The sequence below is a fragment of the Hyperolius riggenbachi genome, chromosome 1 (genome assembly GCF_040937935.1).
Source record: "Hyperolius riggenbachi isolate aHypRig1 chromosome 1, aHypRig1.pri, whole genome shotgun sequence".
In the NCBI taxonomy this organism is placed as follows: Eukaryota; Metazoa; Chordata; class Amphibia; order Anura; family Hyperoliidae; genus Hyperolius; species Hyperolius riggenbachi.
This window is the reverse complement of record NC_090646.1, coordinates 292,155,584-292,176,131: the sequence shown is the minus strand read 5'-3', so window position 1 is coordinate 292,176,131 and position 20,548 is coordinate 292,155,584. Positions and strand designations below refer to the sequence as shown.

At 41.1% G+C, this 20,548-nt stretch overlaps 1 protein-coding gene across 2 annotated transcripts in view; it reads right to left on the bottom strand.

Moving 5' to 3' along the window:
* Positions 1-20,548, bottom strand: part of ELP1 (elongator acetyltransferase complex subunit 1) — a 136,738-nt gene that overhangs the window by 31,607 nt on the left and 84,583 nt on the right. For both annotated transcript variants that reach the window (XM_068233717.1, XM_068233718.1), the window contains exons 25-29: positions 20,357-20,502; positions 10,177-10,300; positions 6,456-6,553; positions 3,031-3,232; positions 2,134-2,195 (exon numbers count right to left, since the gene is read on the bottom strand). In XM_068233717.1, the coding sequence (XP_068089818.1) occupies positions 2,134-2,195; positions 3,031-3,232; positions 6,456-6,553; positions 10,177-10,300; positions 20,357-20,502 (632 nt within the window). The remainder of the gene's footprint in view (positions 1-2,133; positions 2,196-3,030; positions 3,233-6,455; positions 6,554-10,176; positions 10,301-20,356; positions 20,503-20,548) is intronic.

The following is a 20,548-nucleotide window of genomic DNA, read 5'->3' as shown; positions in this document are numbered from 1 at the left end:
CGATTTTCCCTAAATGCAATTAACAGAAAAACGGAGGAAAAAAAATGCAGCATGCAGTAACGATTAAAAAATCAGAATCGGATGTAAAATCCGATCAAAAATCGGAATCGCATGCAGCTTCCTGCACACTGCATGCAATTCCGATTCTTAATCGGTTTTTACATCCGATTCAGATTTTTCATCGTTACTGCATGCTGCGTTTTACCTCCGTTTTTCTGTTGATTGCATTCAGGGAAAATCGGAATTGCAAATCGGAAACTAAATCGGAATCGCAAAACGGATTTGCAGTGTGCAGGAAGCCTAAAGCTCATCTCTAAAAAAACATTTATTTTGTATACAAGTTTGTATTATGGAACCTTGTTTTTACCCAGAACCACCAGGGTACCTTTTACAGCAAGTGAAGCCCAGAATATACCAGGCATAGGAACTGAGGGAAAATTTTTCAAATGGGGATATAAAAGTAAACCCAAAATAGGTTCTTACTGTTTTTTATACAACCCACAACTGCAGCAGTTTTTTATTCAGTAAAATGCTGTTATAACCAGGACCGGCGCTATAATATAGGCAAAAGGGGCAACTGCCCCAGGGCCCCAGACTACATAGAGACCCCTCGGGTGTCCCTTCACCCTGCTCAAGTTGTGGTTGTGTCGCTGGTGCAATAAAGTTGTGGGAGTCGGCAGAATACTGGGCAGCAGAGGAATGCGTACATACCAATCCACCGGTATTCTAACTTTTCTAGTTTGTTAGAACACCGGTCCTGGCTGGCTTTTTCATTCAGCGCGACCCGGCAGTTGCCATGGCTCCCCTCCCCGCATATCCCTGCGTCGCTCTCCCAGTCACATGAGGCAGAGGTGAAATACTGCGAGAACATGCAGGCAGAAGTGTCTTGGAGCCGGGGGCCTGCACGGAACACTGCAGAGTGCAGACTTAGAAAGCATCCTGTCATCCTCTCGGTATGTTGTGCAAAATCTCCTCTCTGTTCATATATTTATTTTTGTAATGAAGGCATTCCTTATAGAAATCCAATTAGACGTGCAATAGGTTATATGTATTATATTCATATATATATATATATATATATATATATATATATATATATATATATATATATATATATATGTATATGTATATATATATATATATATATATATATATATATATATATATATATATATATATATATATATATATATATATATATATTCCTTTCGTATTCTATTGAAAGCAGGATGGATTTCCTCATAAGGGAAAACTGGACGATTTACCCACCAGGGTGCCCTAGTGCTGCTGCCCTCGCAGGTCTCCCTACGTTTTTGGCAGCTAGAGTCTCACCTCACTCATATGCTGACACACTCTTTCACTAGGGCCAATTCTCACTAGTAACGTGTGCACAAAATCTGAATTCATGCACACGTTATGATGCATGGCATGATGTCGGGAAGTTGCAGTTTGACTCAGCAGCGCTAGTTCTAATTCTCCCGACGCTTCGTCTAATGTGAATGGTAATATGTAAGTCAATAGACTTTCATGTTAACTTTCTTAAATTTCTTAACTCATTTTAATGCACCTTTCTTAACTTTCATGTTACTGTTCACATTAGACAAAGCATTCCACAGCATTACGTTGTAACGCCTCTGGAAGCTTTTAATCGTATGATGCAAGCGTTTTACTGTCGGAAGAACTAGCGCCACTAATAGGCGTCAAACCGCAACTTCCCGACATCATGCCGTACGTCATAACAAGCACATTAAAGGGCCCTGAGTCCATGCATTTGTGTCTTCATCCCCGCTGACCTCATCTGCTTAGTGATGTGGCGCATGTCATTAAATAACAACATGCGCTGGGTCAGAGTGGAGAGGTGCCACTGCGAGAATTAAGATGAGAGAGCATGAACTAGCAACGCAGCGCACCCACAGGAACAGGTGGGTTGATTTGCTGACGAAAACTTTACCGAGACATGGGAGCACACAATAAAATAGTGGTAAAGAGTAAGGGGCCCTAGGGGGTGAACAATTTGGTGCCATGGGGCAGGGGTCTCCAAGATTACTTTTGCCCCGGGGCCCCATTGTAGCTAGAACTGGCCCTGGTTATAACATTGCTGGAAATGACTCTGTGCTCAACAGAAAATGATACCTCAGCATATTGTTCAAGAAGTACTGCGGCACTGTCATACTTCCTTTTCTCAACCAGCTTTCCTGAAAAGAAACAGAAAATCAACTAAAAATATATAAATGCCACCTGAAAGGTTAAACAACACTGTGTGGTATATAGCATACAAAGTGTTAACTGCTGTCAACTACTTACTAATGTTCTGTGACTGAAGTTAGTTTTCCTTTTGTTTGAAACTAATATAATCAATTATTTTTACAATGTACTTTGTGCATTGAATAGTTAGTATAGCTGTAACAGTTAGGAACTGGATAATCCACAAGGCAACCTAGGCAGTTGCATAGGACCTGGAGAGAGACCAGGGGCCTGGTTGAGGATAGCCCCCGCCAAAACTTACCAAAAAAGCCAGTTGGCCATTAGCAGCTGCTATATTTCCTAGAGACCCATTTTACCTTAATCCACATCACTGCTGCAGGTAAACATTACAACACACTGCTTGACTGTAAAGGCACGTACACACACCAGATTGTTTTAATCTACGGGTCTATTGTTTTAAACAACAGTTTGCATGCGAGTACAGGCTGTCGTCAGGCTGATAACGCTGGTTTTGACTGATTTGCTCGGCGGATTAGTCAAAACCAGCCTTATCAGCCTGACGACATCCTGTACTCACATGTAAACTGTTGTCAGAAAGACCACCCCATGGGCGGGTCTGACGAACCGTAGATTAAAACAATCTGGTGTGTGTACGCGCCTTTAGATATCTCTTCATGGTTTTAGAAGCACATTGTGACTGGGGTATTTATTTTCAGACTATCAGATAATTAGACTATTGATCCTTAACTATTTACTTAGACTATTTACACTTACCTGCATGAATGTAATCTGAATTGGCCCTTCTTTTTACTGTTAATCACTTACCTACCACACTCCTAGCTAAGGAAGTCATCTTGTCTTCAGAATACTGCAGCTGGGATGCTATGCACACCATCTGTTGCCAGCTGCAGCATGCCACAAAAGCATCAAGCGCTTTCTCAAGACTGCCACAGCGAGTGAAAATGAGACCAGCTTGTTCATACTGATGTTTGGAATATAAATGATCTCCATAGGCATCACTGATAGACTGTAAAAAAAATGTCAAGTTCATAAAACACTGCTGTACAGAAACCCACTTAACACAGGCAAACAAACAGTACAAATGTAAAACATAATAATAAATTACATTTCTATCCTTTCAAGTGCTCAAAGTAGAAAAACAGTAAAAACAAACTGCTTGAATATAGAGTGAACATTATGCAAAATATTATATTAAAGCGGTATCGTCACCATAAAAATTAAATTTCAACAGCAACTGGTCTGAGTGTATTAAGTGATAAAGATGCTAATCCTGCATTCAAAACATTTTCTGCTGTTATGATTTGGAGTTATCATATACTTTAGGAGCACTGGCTCTTTAGTAGTCGGTGCCAAAGAATTGCATGCTGGGGGTTCTATTTATCTATAATATATTCCTCCTCTTCCCTTTATTTCCCTATCTGCTGCTTATCTGAAACCTGATCCCCTACTCACTTGTGTTTACAAGCAAGGCTGATGCGACTCAGTGATTGGAGGAGACAAGAAAAAAAAGTAAAGGGCAGAAATGACATCAGAAGTTAGCCTTAACTGTGGGCAAAAGACATGGCCCCCACCACTAACAGAAATCTCGTCATTTACTATACAACATTCACTGAAATCAAAACGTGGACAGTACAATACATGTGTTATATAAGTAGATCAAGTATTTATCTACTTATATATGTGTTTTTTCCCTGGCATAGTATGGCTGATCCTACTGCTTTAATACCAGTCTGTTCGACCAGTCAGTATAACAATGTGTGTTGCCAATATAATGGCCCTTATTCAAATCACCTTAAGTTTTCTGCTAGGAGATCATTTTTCATCTTCTGTTTAAAGTGACACTGGAGTGAAAAAAAATACAACTTATGATGTAATGATTTGTATGTGTAGTACTGATAATTAATAGAACATTAGTGGCAAAGAAAATAGTCTCATATTTGAATTGTATAGCTTTTTTTTTTATAACTTTGCATAATTCTGGCATATTTGCAATAACAAGCCACACGCAGTAATTTAAACTATAAAACAAGCAGAGCTAATGACCCTTTCATCTTCCCTGCAGTAAAAATCTTATCTAAATATGTCTCTGACTGTTTCTTTGATATATAAGTGCTCCAGAGAACTGGAGAGCTCAGAGAGGCTCTTTTGCATAGATAACAACTGAAGTTTCTTAATGCTGGGAATACACCATGAAATGTTTTGGCAGATAGATGGTTCAATAAATAATTTCCGACATGTCCGATCTGATTTTCGAATTTTGGTTTAGTTTTTATGATCAATTTCTCATAGAAGTGAATGGAATTCGATCAGAAAAACGATCAGAAAATCGATCGGAAAAACGATTGGACCGTAAATCTGCTGAAAAATCTCATGGTGTATTCCCAACATTACTCTTCCTGTACTGGAAACAATATTAGACTCATATCTTTACTACTAATGTTCTATTTCTTAGCTGTACTACACATACAAATCATATCATAAGTTTATTTTCACTTCAGATTCCCTTTAAAATAACTATTCAGCACTATGCAATTAAAAAAAGTACCAAAAAGTAGGTTAAAAAGTTATGTCAAAATTATTCAGAGTATTTTCTTGCTAGCTGGTGGCTTAAAAGGCATTTCATTGATAAGGCATGAAAATATCACCTTACAGAAAACTTGGGAGAAAAAGTATAAGGATCAAATTTGTGAAAAAAAAAATGTTTTTAGGCTTCTCCACTTCAGAGCGATTACAGTAGGCGACTGATCACCTCTGTAAAAAGCCTGATTGCCCCTTTTATAAGTAAGGTCATCTGAAGCGAGAGGAATATGGAGGCTGCCATATTTATTTCCTTTTATACAATGCAAATTGCCTGGCTGTGCTGTTGATCCTTTGACCTCTAATACTTTTAGCCATATACCTTGAACAAGCATGCAGATCAGGTGTTTGACTCAAGTTTGACTGGATTTGCTGCATGCTTGTTTCAGGTGGGTGAATCAGATATTTCTAATGCAAGAAAGAGCAGGATTCAAGGTAACTGGTATTGTGTAAAAGGAAGTACGTATAAGAGCTTTCATATTCCTTTCACTTACAGTATTCTTTAAAGAGTGAGGATATCCAGAAAATATATTACACATATGAAAAATACACATGCCTTAGTTACTTGAACAATCAAAGGTAATTAAAGTGACACTGAAACGAAAAAATCCAAAAGATTTATTACATTCCTGGGTCTTTCTCCAGCCCCCTCCGGACCGATCTATCCCATGCCGTCTTCCCGTTCTCCTGCTAGAAGCCCCCTTAGCCTGGCCAGGTGGGGCGCACTGCGCATGCGTGCACCCGTGTGGTTGGGAGCACTTTGCGTAGGACTCTCCCAGCCGCGGGAGCGCGACAGGGAAGCACGCACAGCAGCAGTGCGCATGCACTGACTGGCCGAACTTACGGAGGTTCTAGCAGGAGAATGTGAAGACTTTGTGGGAGCTATCGGTCCGGAAGGGCAGGAGGAAGCCCCAGGTATGTATAAATCTTTTGTATTTTGTCATCTCTGGTACACTATAAATTCAGCTAAAATGAACACAACCAGGATTACAAGCATGTTAAATGTATATGTATGCAAACCTAACTATATACTGATTCTTACCATGAAACAGAATTTGGAGCATGTCATTTTTCACATTGGTGGTAAGGGTGTTGGATAACCGTTTTCCTTAAATGCAAGGCAAATGTAAAAACTGTGTTATGTGTTTACCCAGGAACCTTTTGTTTAACTCAGGGGTGTCCAAACTTTTTAGGCTAAGGGCCATGTCGTTGTTTTTGAGCACACTACGGGGGCTGAACTACCCTACCAAAATGAAACACAATTTTTGCTGATTGCTGTTAAATACACTATGCCATGTCACTTTACTATGTGACATTTTGTCAAATATTTCCACGGGAAATAACCTATATACCGTGTGCAGTTAGCTCAGTGGCAGCTGCTAATCAGTGGCTGTTACTGCTACAGCGGTGGCTGATGACCTACAGATAAGCAAAGGAGGCAAAGTGGCAACACAAGGTGGTCCCTGCATGCGGCACCGTAGCTACGGCCTGGGGGCTGCATGGAATGAACAACTGTAGAGAGCTTTGTGGACCACCAGAAAAGTTTAAAAAGTATGAGATGGTAAGGAAAACGGGTAGATACCAAATAGTGGTTCACACCACTATATACTAGTTTAAAAAAGAAATACACACTATACTATTCCATTACCAACCTTATATTCAGCAGAACGAACTGGATAAAGTTTCAAGGCTTCCGTGTAGAGATTCTGATCTTTAACCAAGTTCAAAAATTCTATAAAATGTTCTTGGCCTGGTAACAAAATGTTTAAAACAGGTTAACTTCTAAAATAGACGGTATGCCAAAATTAGAAAAAAGTATTTTGCAATAATCAAGAAGTTTATTGGCCTAGCTGATTACTCTGGAGATGAACAGATATTTTATCCCCTCTATTGCTATTAGACTGCCTGCTACATATGCCATTCTATAAAATATAGTGACAAAGAGGACACAGTAGAATGCCAACTGCTTAAAACAGAAGGTGCTTGTACTGTACTTTTCACCTCCATATGTGTGAAAAGCAACACCCATAATGCCTCACTGCAATTCAGTGTATAGGCAAATTACTCCTTTATGTCCTGTAAATTAGTAACCCAAGTTAAAACAAGAGCATTTTGCATGAAAGGTAAAGCCTTGCTCAATATTTTTGGCACAATTAAGTATATTAAAGCTATCAGTGTGCAAAGAGATCTACAGTATATTTGATTTTGGCACAAGATGATGATGTTCCTTTGCAGAACTGGATAATCCTTTAACTGGTTAACCTGGCTATTCACATATCAATATTTCAAGCTGATTCAATCACTTTAATAAAATGCACTGAAAATCTGTATTGCCCCAATCTGTCCAATCAATCACTTTTGAACAGTTTATTGTAGGGAAAGGGTAACTAAGTAAGCTGGATAGTTAAGGTAGCCATACATTACTCAATTTGCGGTATCAATCTCTGGCAAATTCAATCATAATGATCAAATCTGGAACAGATTGATGCCACAACGTGGTTGCTTGATCGTAATTTCAATTTATTTCTGTCTGAAATCAAATTAATTTGTAGATTGGACAGGATGGAAAGATGTTGCTCAAAAGGCTGTCAAGTGCAGTAATGGCGTTTAACGTCGGGGTGACAAAGGACCCCTGGCTGGGCTTCCTTCCTGTAAACAGTTGTCTCCTGGCCTGTGTAGAGTGTTGCAGCGGAGCTCACACTCACCTATCATACTGAAATCTTTTGGAAAACGGTGTGTAGTGTGTAATAGTAATAGATCCCTTTCTGATCAGATTCAATCAGAGAGGGATCTATCTGATGGTCAAATCTGATGACCATCTGCCACTGTATGTGCACCTTTAATATTATACTGCATTTATTGGAACAAATCTACGGTTTGATCCATTCTTGATTGGATTTTTGCTGACATCAAGTGAACAATGTTGTATTCAATCAATCACTACCTGATCGATTTCAAACTGGGAAGGATGTTCTCAAACTGTACATGACTTGCTTTATAGACATATTTAGCCATGTTATGCTGAGCTTTCCTCCATAGACTTCATGTTAATAAATGTTAATACATATTTAAAATTCAGCCAATTTTTAATCATAAGTGTGGCACAGCAAACACTAGCCAATGAACAATGGAAGGAAGCCCGGTAAATTGCAATGACCAGGCACAAAAACACAATGGACAGCATGCTATATGAATTTGATGGCCTACAATAGCCACTCTCATCAGGGAATTGGTTAAAAACTAAAACTACAACTTTCATTGGATGCTGGCTCCTATAAATCAGAGATAATAGGACAACAAATGTCTATCTCTGCTCTTCCCTTTTCTAAAGCCTCGTACAAATGCTAGATGAAACCCAGCGGAGGCTGCTAACAAACGCCTCTGCCGATAATCTAGCATGTGCACAGAGGCCTCCAATGCTGCCCAAAGCCTCAGCAACTGATCAGTCTGGTGAATAAATTCGGCCAAGCACTGGCCAAGAACATTGTAACCCCACTCATCACCCCACCTGCTGCGAGAAGTCACTCCTGTGTCACCTCGCAAAGCGTCACGTCTGTACAGCCACGGCGCTGCAATGTGGCCTAAGGGATCGCATTCCTGCTGGACAACAGGGCTTTAGGAAGCTAAGTGACTAATGTTTATACTTTCTGTATATGATATGCTGACATCAAACCAACAATGTTGATTCAGGTAATTTCTTTAATGACTAACTGTACAAGCTCCAAAGAAAAAGGTTTATGGGCTTGATTCATTAAACGTCCTTAAACCTACCACGCACACACAGCACGGAAGCGTAGTGTGAGCTCTTAACCTCCTTGGCGGTATGGACAAGCTCAGCTCGTCCATGTTCGCCACGGAGGATTGCTCAGCCCCTGGAGGGTCTTTTTACTTACTTTTTTTTCAGAACATGTAGCTAGCACTTTGCTAGCTACATGTTCTGTCCGATTGCCGCCGCTACCCGCTGATCCGCCGCGATGCGACGCTAAAGGAGCTGTCCCCCCCCCCCCGAAACGCCTAGTGCAGCATGGCGGATCACCGCCGCTACTACATTAATTGACTTAGTAGTGGGATCGCTAGTGGAGTACCGCGGTCATGCTATGAGTACATTGCACGGCAGTTCGGAGCTTCGTGCACAAAATAAGAGTGCGAGCTACGCTGACAGGACCTCGCGCTAATATTAACCTGTGCTGTGTGCGCACAGTAGATTTAACAACATAGTTACATAGTTATTTGGGTTGAAAAAAGACATACGTCCATCGAGTTCAACCAGAGAATAAAGTATAACACCAGCCTGCTCCCTCATATATCCCTGTTGATCCAGAGGAAGGCGAAAAACCCTTGCAAGGCATGGTCCAATTAGCACCAAAAGGGAAAAAATTCCTTCCCGACTCCAGATGGCAATCAGATAAAATCCCTGGATCAACATCATTGGGCATTACCTAGTAATTGTAGCCATGGATGCCTTTCAACGCAAGGTAAGCATCTAAGCCCCCTTTAAATGCAGGTATAGAATTTGCCATAACTACTTTCTGTGGCAATGCATTCCACATCTTAATCACTCTTACTGTAAAGAATCCTTTCCGAAATAAACGGCTAAAACGTTTTTCCTTCATGCGCAGATCATGTCCTCTAGTCCTTTGAGAAGGCCTAGGGACAAAAAGCTCATCCGCCAAGCTTTTATATTGCCCTCTGATGTATTTATACATGTTAATTAGATCCCCTCTAAGGCGCCTTTTCTCAAGACTAAATAAACCCAGTTTATCTAACCTTTCTTGAGTGAGACCTTCCATCCCAAGTATCAATTTTGTTGCTCGTCTCAGCACCTGCTCTAAAACTGCAATATCTTTTTTGTAATGTGGTGCCCAGAACTGAATTCCATATTCCAGATGTGGCCTTACTAGAGAGTTAAACAAGGGCAATATTATGCTAGCATCTCGAGTTTTTATTTCCCTTTTAATGCATCCTAAAATTGTATTAGCTTTAACTGCATCGGCTTGGCATTGAATATGATTATTTAACTTGTTGTCAATGAGTACAATGTTTAATGAAGCAAACCCTATGGGGTTGATTCACTATAACAGCGTGCCTTATCAGAGTTAACACACCTTATCCGAGTACCATAGCATACGCTACGAACTCTGATAAGGCACGCTATTTGTTAGAGTGAATCAACCCCAATGTGTCTTAACATCTTTGGTTTCCCTGCATGATCCTTATTTCTAGACATTTGGGGTATAAACCGTGGTGATATTTCCACCTGTAGCACTACAGTTTCAAAATCTCAAAAGAAAAACATGCAAAATGTATTTCACATTGCACATGCTTTGCTCACACTACAGAAGCTTAAATCTTGGCCAAAAAGAAGTATCTTACCACATTTGCTTAGATGCTCAAGAGCTTTTGTATATCTTTTAAGATGCTTATCAATGGTGTATTTCTGGTAATTATTCTCCATCGTTTTCAGTTTGTTTAGAAATGGAAGATACTCCTTAGGGTCCTGTAATGAAGCATACATTTGTAAGAACACTTGGGGCCCTTCCACACTGAAAATTGCAATCACGGTGTAAAGCGATCTTGATTTTCAATAGTTTTAGAAGATTTATTTAGTCTAGATTCTGGGTGTGATCAGTGGGCACTATTACAATTTCTGAAGAGGTAAAAGGAAGATCGCAAAGCAAATAGAATAGCACTCTGTTATGCTATGTAATATGCATGCACTCTTATTTAACCTAATTGCAAATGCAGGAAAAATGCAGCAGGCACTACATTTGCAAATGGGTGCAAAACGGATTGCACTTCTTTGTACAGGGACTGTGTCCTACTAAGTTAAGCACGGTGCCCTTGCGATAGCAAAACAGATGCACTTCGAAAATCGGAACGGAGGAAATATGGGGGCAAGAACGGGACACATGGGTGAGAGAAGGGGACACATGAAGGACACATGGGGACAAAATTATTGGTGGAGAACATCTACAAGACGCTCCTGGACCCTGGATGCACCAGGTTTAGTATATTTCTTTTTCCCTGGTTTTTGCCCTCTAAACCTAGGTGTATTTTATAGTCCGGAGCGTCGTATATGTCTAATAATTATACTGTAAATGATATATATATATATATATATATATATATATATATATATATATATATATATATATATATATATATATATACACAGTGGAGGAAATAATTATTTGACCCCTCACTGATTTTGTAAGTTTGTCCAATGACAAAGAAATGAAGTCTCAGAACAGTATCATTTCAATGGTAGGTTTATTTTAACAGTGGCAGATAGCACATCAAAAGGAAAATCGAAAAAATAACCATAAATAAAAGATAGCAACTGATTTGCATTTCATTGAGTGAAATAAGTTTTTGAACCCCTACCAACCATTAAGAGTTCTGGCTCCCACAGAGTGGTTAGACACTTCTACTCAATTAGTCACCCTCATTGAGGACACCTGTCTTAACTAGTCACCTGTATAAAAGACACCTGTCCACAGAATCAATCAATCAAGCAGACTCCAAACTCTCCAACATGGGAAAGACCAAAGAGCTGTCCAAGGATGTCAGAGACAAAACAAACAACAAAGGAGTGGCTCAAGAAGAAGCACATTAAGGTCATGGAGTGGCCTAGTCAGTCTCCGGACCTTAATCCAATAGAAAACCTATGGAGGGAGCTCAAGCTCAGAGTTGCACACAGACAGCCTCGAAACCTTAGGGATTTAGAGATGATCTGCAAAGAGGAGCGGACCAACATTCCTCCTAAAATGTGTGCAAACTTGGTCATCAATTACAAGAAACGTTTGACCTCTGTGCTTGCAAACAAGGGTTTTTCCACTAAGTATTAAGTCTTTTATTGTTAGAGGGTTCAAAAACTTATTTCACTCAATGAAATGCAAATCAGTTGCTATCTTTTATTTAAGGTTATTTTTTCGATTTTCCTTTTGATGTGCTATCTGCCACTGTTAAAATAAACCTACCATTGAAATGATACTGTTCTGAGACTTTTTATTTCTTTGTCATTGGACAAACTTACAAAATCAGTGAGGGGTCAAATAATTATTTCCTCCACTGTATATATATTGTTGTTTTTTTTCCAAGACAAACTAGATTTTCATTGGGCAGTATTTTTTCCCCAAGAACAATTCTGCTTTCTACACATTTTAATGGGAAAAACGATGGACGTATGTCTTTTTTCAACCCAAATAACTGTAACTAAAAAAAAAAAAAAAAAAAAAAAGAGGGAAAAAAAGAGGGGGAAAATGCATTATGTCTCAGTTTTTATCAATTCCAGTTTAAAAATAAAAAGTGCTACTGTAGATAAAAAACACAAATTTTGTTTGGCTATTTCTCCTGTTTATCACAAAATTTAAATTATGTTCCTGTCCCAATTTATTGTGATGATATGTGATTCTGAAATAAAGGTGGGTTTTTACTAGAGTGTACTTTTCACTTTGAAATTAGAAAATAATATAAGTATTTTTAATGTTAAAAATTAGGGAGAAAAGTTAAGTGCGAGAGGGTATTTACAGAAATATTTGTTTATGTAGAGAGTGCCTACCTCAGTGTATATAGAAGACATTACCCCAGTGTAAAGCCCAATCTACACGATACGATTCTTTATACAATTCAAATACGATTCTATTTACGATCCGATTAAATCCGTCTTGTCCGATCGGGATTCGATTTGATTCAATTCGATTTGCCATTGTTTTGCAATGGCAAATCGAATTGAATCCTGATCGGACATGTTGGATTTAATCGTATCGTAAATAGAATCGTATAAAGAATCGTATCGTGTAGATTGGGCTTTAGGAAGGTCCCCCCCCAGTATAAATAGGGAGATGTGCAGCATTAAGTCCCCTCCCCCCCCGTATAGCCAGATGTGCCCCCTCCATTATGTGCACCCTCAGTATAGGTAGCCACATGTGCCTCCTGTATTAGCACCTCCTATAGGTAACTAGATATGCCGCCAGTAATAGGTGTCCCTCCCAGTATAGATAACCAGATGTACCCCCAATATTAGCCCTCCCCCCATATAGACAGCCAAATGTGTCCCCAGTATTAGCCCCCAGTATGGATAGTCAGATGTGTCCCCTGTTTTTGCCCCCACCCCCCCTACAGGTAGCCAGATGTGCCTCTGTATTAGGCACATCAGTATAGATAGCCAGATGTGTCCCCATGATTGGCCCTCCCCACCATTACAGCCAGATTTGCCCCCAGTAATAGCCCCCCCCCCCCCAGTATAGGTAACCAGATGTGCCCTCAATGTTAGGTTCCACCTGCGGTAAGCAGATGGCGGCAATGGAAGAGACCACTAAGGGCTGGTTCACATGAGCTTCTGCTCAGCGTCTCGTTCAAACGCTGTGTTTTTTTTTTTTTTTTTTCAAGAATACCAGCGTTTAACAACTTAGCTTTTAATGGAGTTTGAAGATTTTTAATGGCTTTCAGGAGAGCGTTGCATTTTCTGGGCTTTTGCAGGAAGCAGAGGGAAAGGCTGGGCTTGTATGGGCTTTCAGTGGCTTTTGCTGGGTTTCAAAACGACTTCTAGAAGCTGCATGTTGCTTTTGAGACTAGACGAGACGCTAGGATCAACCAACTGACAGGTATTCATGAAAGCCTGCAGAAGCTTGTGCTAAACCCTCTCCCATTCACTTGCATGGGAGGGCGGTAGATTCCTAAAAAAGTTACTTTTAAACGCCACGTTTAATGCCAGCAAAACGTTCGTGAACCAGCTTTCAAGCTGACCTGCTCCAGGTCTATGACAACTTGGAAGAGCTCATATGAGTCAACTAAAGAGGCATTGGCAGAGCTGTCAGCAATTGGAGATCAATTACATGAAGCTAAGAAGGGCCTGTAAGGGGTCAAGGCTTCTTGTACCCAGGTGGACATAAAAGTAGTGCTCTCTAATAGATCTGTGCTGAAAGAGGTGCAGGAGGATTATGAGAACAGTGACAGGCACAGCAATATCAGGGCGCCAGGTTTCCCTGAATTGGAGCAACATGCGCAACGGTTCCTGCTCGTTCTTTTCCAGCATTTTGCCAGGCTAACCGACTCGAGCTTCACTTGGACCGCACCCTTAGAGCTTTTCGTCCGCTACCCAAAGCAAATGAGCCTGCAAGAGATATCATCATGCGGGTGCATTAGTTCAGCACTAAGGAGGCTATCTTGGCGGCTTTGCGTAACCTGCTGGAGGTTGTGTTCCAGGATTATCACATACAGTATCTATTTTTCCTGATTTGTCTGCCATCACTTTGAAAAAGCAGAGAGAGCTTAAGCCTCTGACCTGTTTTAGCTCAGCACATCAGGTATTGTTGGGGCTTTAAATTTCTCAAAACAGGCGGCAACTCATTGTTACAGATCCTGTCTCTACTATGGTGGTTCTGTGCTAATTAGGCCTGGGTCAGGCTTGATCAGATTCTGCGGCCTCGTCTCCTGCTCACTCAAGGCACTCCCCTCCCCATTCTGTATGGACTAATGTCAGAAACAAGAAGTCTAAGAGTGGTTCCACGTCAAAGAGCCACACTGGCTCTAATGGAAGCCCTGTGTCTCAAGACGGGTTCATAACTAAAATAGGTTCATTCCTCCTCTGAGATATGTCCATTACCTCCAGTTCTTTATGACCTATGAGGCTAGAATGATCTGCTGGCAATGTTTTACCATCTCTGTGGTTTGTTGGGTTCTACAGCCCCAACAGAGTCTGGGATGTGTTTTGCAGATTATTTTTTCTTTACTCGGGACATATGGCTTGATGTCTCTCTGCTTATTACGTTTATAGCTATCTGCATTCGATATACAGGAGTAGATTGTATGTTTTCTTTTCTCACCGGTTTAGTTTTTTTTTTTCATTACCCTTAAAGGGAATGTCCAAGCAAAATAAAAAAAATGAGTTTCACTTACCTGGGGCTTCTACCAGCCCCATGCAGCCATCCTGTGCCCTCGTAGTCACTCACTGCTGCTCCAGTCCCCCGCTGGCAGCTTGCCGACCTCGGAGGTTGGAGGGACACATTGTGTACATTTTTACGCATTCCAGCTAGTGCAGGAACATTAACACATACATTTTTACGCGTTACTGGTTCAATGCGTACATTTATACGCATTGAACCAGTAATGTGTAAAAATGTATGTGTTAATGTTCCTGCACTAGCGGGAATGCGTAAAAATGTACGCAACGCGTCCTGCCGACCTCCGAGGTCGGCGAGCTGCCAGCGGGGGACCGGAGCAGCCGTGAGTGACTACGAGGGCACAGGATGGCTGCATGGGGCTGGTAGAAGCCCCAGGTAAGTGAAACTCATTTTTTTATTTTGCTTGAACCTTCCCTGTAATGCTCATTGTTCTTGGGTGTGCTAGGATGTTGATCCATATGGATATATATGTATATCTTGGTCTCTCCTCAGAGAACTTGGTTGCTAAGGGGCCTAGCAGTTTCCAAATGTGTGCATGTATAGTTAATATTTGTCATACTCATGGCTACACTACATTTATCTGATCACCCCTTATCTCTCCTCTCTGCCTCCCAGAATGCTAGTTCTGGGCCTCCTCCTACCTCTTCTCCCCTACATATAGTCACACACAATGGCAAGAGCCTTAACGCTCCTCAAAAAGAGGCATCTAGCTTGTCAGACTTATAAAAGTTAAAAAGCAGACATTACAATGTTTCAGGAGACCCACTACAAAAAAGACAAGGCGCCTAAATATTGGCATTGACCTTATACCTAAAAAAATGTGGTGTGAGGTTTATTTTGCATAAAAGACTTACCTTTGTAGTCGTCATTTGGTTTATGGTGCAGGAGGACGTTTTCTAATTCTGTCTTGTACTCTTTCACACTAGAGGCTGCGGTAGAAAAGGCTGAAACTCAGCCTTTTGCTTAACGCCAAAATACATAGCGTTTTCAAAGCGTTCTACAGCTCATATAAAAACGTCCTTTTTTTTTTTCTTTTATAAAAATAAGTGAACAAGTCAGCTGTAAAACGCTTTGAAAACGCTTTGAAAACGCTGAAGTTGGCGTTTTCCATTGACTATCATTGAAACGCCAACAGCCAACTTCGGCTGTAAACAGCCCTGAAAAAGCTCCTGGGAGCGTTGAAACGCAACGCTCCAAAACGCCGAGTTAGATGTGAAAGGTAAAATGAAAGGTCTATGGACTTTCATTTTACCTTGGAAAACGACAACTTCGGCTGTGGCGTTAAAACGCCGAAAAAGTCCTCTGGTGTGAAAGGGCCCTTTAGGCCTACAAATAACCTTAGCAGCAGTTTACACAGAAGGTTTACTTTCTTACGTCAGAATGTTTAAGCTCTTTTTCGGCCCAACTAGTTAAGAAGAGCCATATGCATAGAGAGGGGAAACTTATCATGGCCAGGGATTTTAATGCTGGTTGTGACTCCAGGCTGCTCCTGACCCCCACCAAAATGTTTTACCAACTTTTGTTCATGAGATGGGTACCTGGGAGGTCAGGAGGGCTCTATACCTGGGGGAGAGGGGCCACACCTTCTACTCCCATCCCCACGACCCATATACATGCATACACTTTGTTCTTATGGATGCTAACCTCCTCAGCAAGGTAGTAGATGCTGATCACTCTGAGATCTCCTGGTCAGATCAAGTGTCGGTTCATGGTAAATTTTCTTTGCTCACTCGTTATTAAGAGCGCCCTGAGATCAAGTCTAATATCAGCTTGGAAATTTCAGCTTTCTTCGACATAAACCGCCCAGATGACACATCTCGGGGAATAAGATGGGTGGCCCATAAAGCTACAATTACAGGTGCATTAATTAAAGCTGCCTCTACTATAAGGAAGCTAGCCCTCCAAAGGATTATTGAGCTACAAACAGAAATCAAACAGCTTGTGATTGTACATGCTAGCTGTTGAGACCCTGCACATGTCTATAGTTTGGTAGCACTGGAAAAAGAGCTCAGTGCATTACTTTTCACCAAAGCTGAGAGGGCCCATGAGACTCCATGTTGGCCAGAATAAGATAAAATGGACACCATGTTGGCCATAAAAACTGAATCAAAGGCTGATTTTGAACAGGCTTCACCCTATCAGAAGAGTGACTAACTAAATGCTACACAACCCAGATTATATCAACAAATTTCAGAAATTATATGACGGTACCACTAAGGATAGAAGGAAAGTAGCGGCTTCAGACATTTTAAACTATTTGAATAACATTTCCATCCCATCCCTTTCGGACCCAGACAGACTGAAGCTAAACACTTTGATAGTAAAGGAGGTCACTGCAGTAATTAAGAAGTTAAAAGCTTCTAAACCCCCGCGTCTGAATGGGTATACTGCTCTATATTTTAAAACTTTTAAATGGTTATTGGCTTCAGAACTTACCACAGTTTATAACAAACTTTTAAAAGGGAAAGAGGAACTTCAGGCTGAGATACCTCAGATCACAATAGCAGTCATACCTAAACCAGGGAGGGACCCCCATGGAGGTGGCAAATTATAGGCCAATCTCCTTGATCAACACTGAGGGTAGGAACACACTAGGCAGAATCGCATATGCGTTTTCCACTATATGCTAAGGATAACGCATATGTGATTCTGCCTTGTGTGTTCCTACCCTGAAAGATTTTCTCCAAAATTCTTGCCAACAGAATGTACGCTTTTCTTTGGTGAGTCATTCACCCGGACCACATGAGGTTCATTTCCAGACGTCAGACAACAGATTATATCCGCAGGGTCTTGGGCCTGGTGGCCGGGATGAAGCAATGTGGGAAACGTTCTCTGCTCCTTTCTTTGGATGTGGAGAAGGCCTTTAACAAGGTGGACTGGAGATACCTCAGGATTGTGCTCCAAAAATGTAGGGTTCGTGAAGAGTTTTTAAATGGCGTAAGAAACCTATACGCAGGTCCCACAGCTACTGTGTATAATTTGGGGATCTCTTCTAATCTATATTAAATCAAAAATGGAACTCGGCAAGGGTTCCCCATCTATCACCTACTTTTTCGGCCTATGTATCGATTAGCAATTAGGGTAAGGTGTTCAAACGACATCCCAGGTATCACTGTGGGTAGGCTTGACTTTAAAACTGCTTTATTTGCAGATGATATAATATTTTCTCGTAGCAATCCCTTCATTGCCCTCCCCAATTAATTTAAGGAAATGTACCTATTTTATAAGCATAAATATAAAAAAAAAACAAATCAGAGACAATCCCCTTGGGTCTGTCCCTGGTACAACAGGAGGCCTTGTCCTGGCCCTTTGGCTTCAAAATGAAGCTGGCTAGTATGAGGTATTTGGGTATCACAATGTCCCAGGAGCTAGACGACGTGTACAAATTAATTATATCCCGATATTGAAAAAAAAATATAGACTCCTGGAGAACCGGTAGCAATATAACATCTCTTTGCTGGAGTGTAGTAGCGCTGTCAAGATGAACATTTTATCTTTCTCTTTAGAGCCATCCCTGGCAATAATGTAAAGAGGGATATCGAGATCCTCCAGTCACGCATTTCTAAATTTATTTGGAGGGGTAAGCATCCACTAATTAAATACCAGTTTTTAGCACATCATCAGCTTCAGGGAAGTTTGGAAGCTAACATTCTGCACTATTATTATGCGGCCAGATTGGCTCAATTATTGCAGTGGTCCTGCCCCTGCAGTAGGGTTCCGTGGGTGGATCTAGAGCAGGAGAGCATATGTCCTTTTCCCATTTATTGCCTATTATGGACTCCCAACCCTTGCATCCAGCTCCAGGATGTTTTCTGTATTGTCCGGAGCTCACTGAGCATTAAGAGAATCCTGATGAAGAAATTGGTGTTTTCCTCACTTGAGTCACTGTTTTGGAACACAGATTTTACCCCAGAGGTACACGGTTCAGAATGGCTGGCTTGGAGCACTAGGTGCGTTCTTACTATTGCTGATTTACTAATTGATGGGAAATTTATGTCATGGCCTCAGGTGACTGAAAAGTACAAGTTGTCCTCACAGATTTCTTCAAGTTTTTGCAGCTTTGCAACTTTGTGCAAGTCAGAATTAGGCAGGGCCTCAGATTGTCTTCCGGAGTTTTTTATTCCATATACTCCTCTCTTGTTTCTATGGCCTATTATGAGCTACGGTATAGGAAGCACCCACCATCCTCTCATGCTATGGTTAAATGGCAAGATAGGTTAACTACCCAATAGTCATAGGAGGAATGAGAAGAATTGCTTACCTCCCTGGCCCAGTTTTCTATTAATAGTGTCACTAAAGAGCATAGCTATAGGATACTTTATGATTGTGTCCAGACTCCAGCACATTTGGCCAAATGGAACCTTATCACTACAGATCTATTTTGGGCATTGTCAGCTGACAGCCAATCAGGTACACTGCAGGTGGCAATGCCAGCTTGTTTTTGATTTCTGGGGTGTTTGTTTTTCATTAGCATCCATGGTCCTAAGAGTGCTGGTCAACCCGTGGGCAGCCTTACCTACTGAGAGGAACTCCAGTGGAAATAATGTAACGCCGCGCTGCATTGCTCAGGCCCTGGTGGGCCGATTTAAAAAAAAAAAATTTTAACACGCAGCTAGCAGTTTGCTAGCTGCGTGTCCTACTCAATTGCCGCCGCTCGCCGACGATGCGCCGCTACCCGCCGCGAAAGTGGGCCACCCCGCAAATCCCTTGCGCAATCTGGCCAATCGCCGCCAGGCTGCACTGTGGGGTGGATCGGGACTCCCCCTGACGTCACGTCAATGACGTCATTACGATCGTCGCCATGGCGACGGGGAAGCCCATACAGGAAATCCCGTTTGGAACAGGATTTCCTGTTGAGCATGATCGCCGGCGGCGATCGGAGACGCTGGGGGGACACCGCAGGTAGGGGGCAATCATGTAGCTAGCGCTAGGCTAGCTACATGATAAAAAAAATGGGTAAAAAAAACGGCCGCAGGAATCAAAACGCCAGGCAGGTTAAGTAAAAACCAGAATAGCGTACTTGGTCAGTTATGCAATGCTTCTAAAACCCTGCTGGCCAAAACCTGAAGATTAGCCCCTCCCCCCTGAAGTTACCTAGTCAACAAGATCTATGACGTTTATGTAATGTAGATTACTTCATCCCTTCGGGATTCTTCCACCTCATTCGAGAAAACCTGGGACCCCTGGTCCGAGTGGGCTGCACTCCATATTCCTTAGCTGCCTTGTGTAATTTCCTACCTTTTGTTCTCATGCTCTCACAACCTTACCTGTATTGTTAAGTATGAGCAATTATTCATATTTTTACTGTGTTGATTTTATTTTACCTTAGGCGTTTTGCACACTACATGCAATTCTGATTTTTTATACAATCCTATTTTTGATTCCGATTAAAAAAACCTAGCAGCATGCAGTACATTTTTTTTAAATTGGAATAAAAAATCGGATCAGAATTTTAAAAAATCGGAATCGCATAGAAAAAAAAAAGGAATTGCATGTAGTGTGCAAGAGGCCTTTCTCTGTTTTCACTAATGGTTTTATTTAGCATTGTTTTGTTTAAACTAAATCTGAAAAATACTCTATAGAAAGAAAGTTGTAAAATAAATAAATAAAATACTCCTATTAACACATAATGAAAACCTGTCATTAACCTTTTGTGACTTCTCTGCAACCATGATGACCAAATCAAAGTCGTATGTTCCAAGGGAATGATCGTATAGCTCATTGACATCCACAAGGAAAAGCAGATATTTTAGTGCTTCCTCTGCACTGACACCCTCAGAAGATGATGAACTTTCTGCAAAACATGAAAGGTGTATTAAATATTTCACAGCATCAAATCA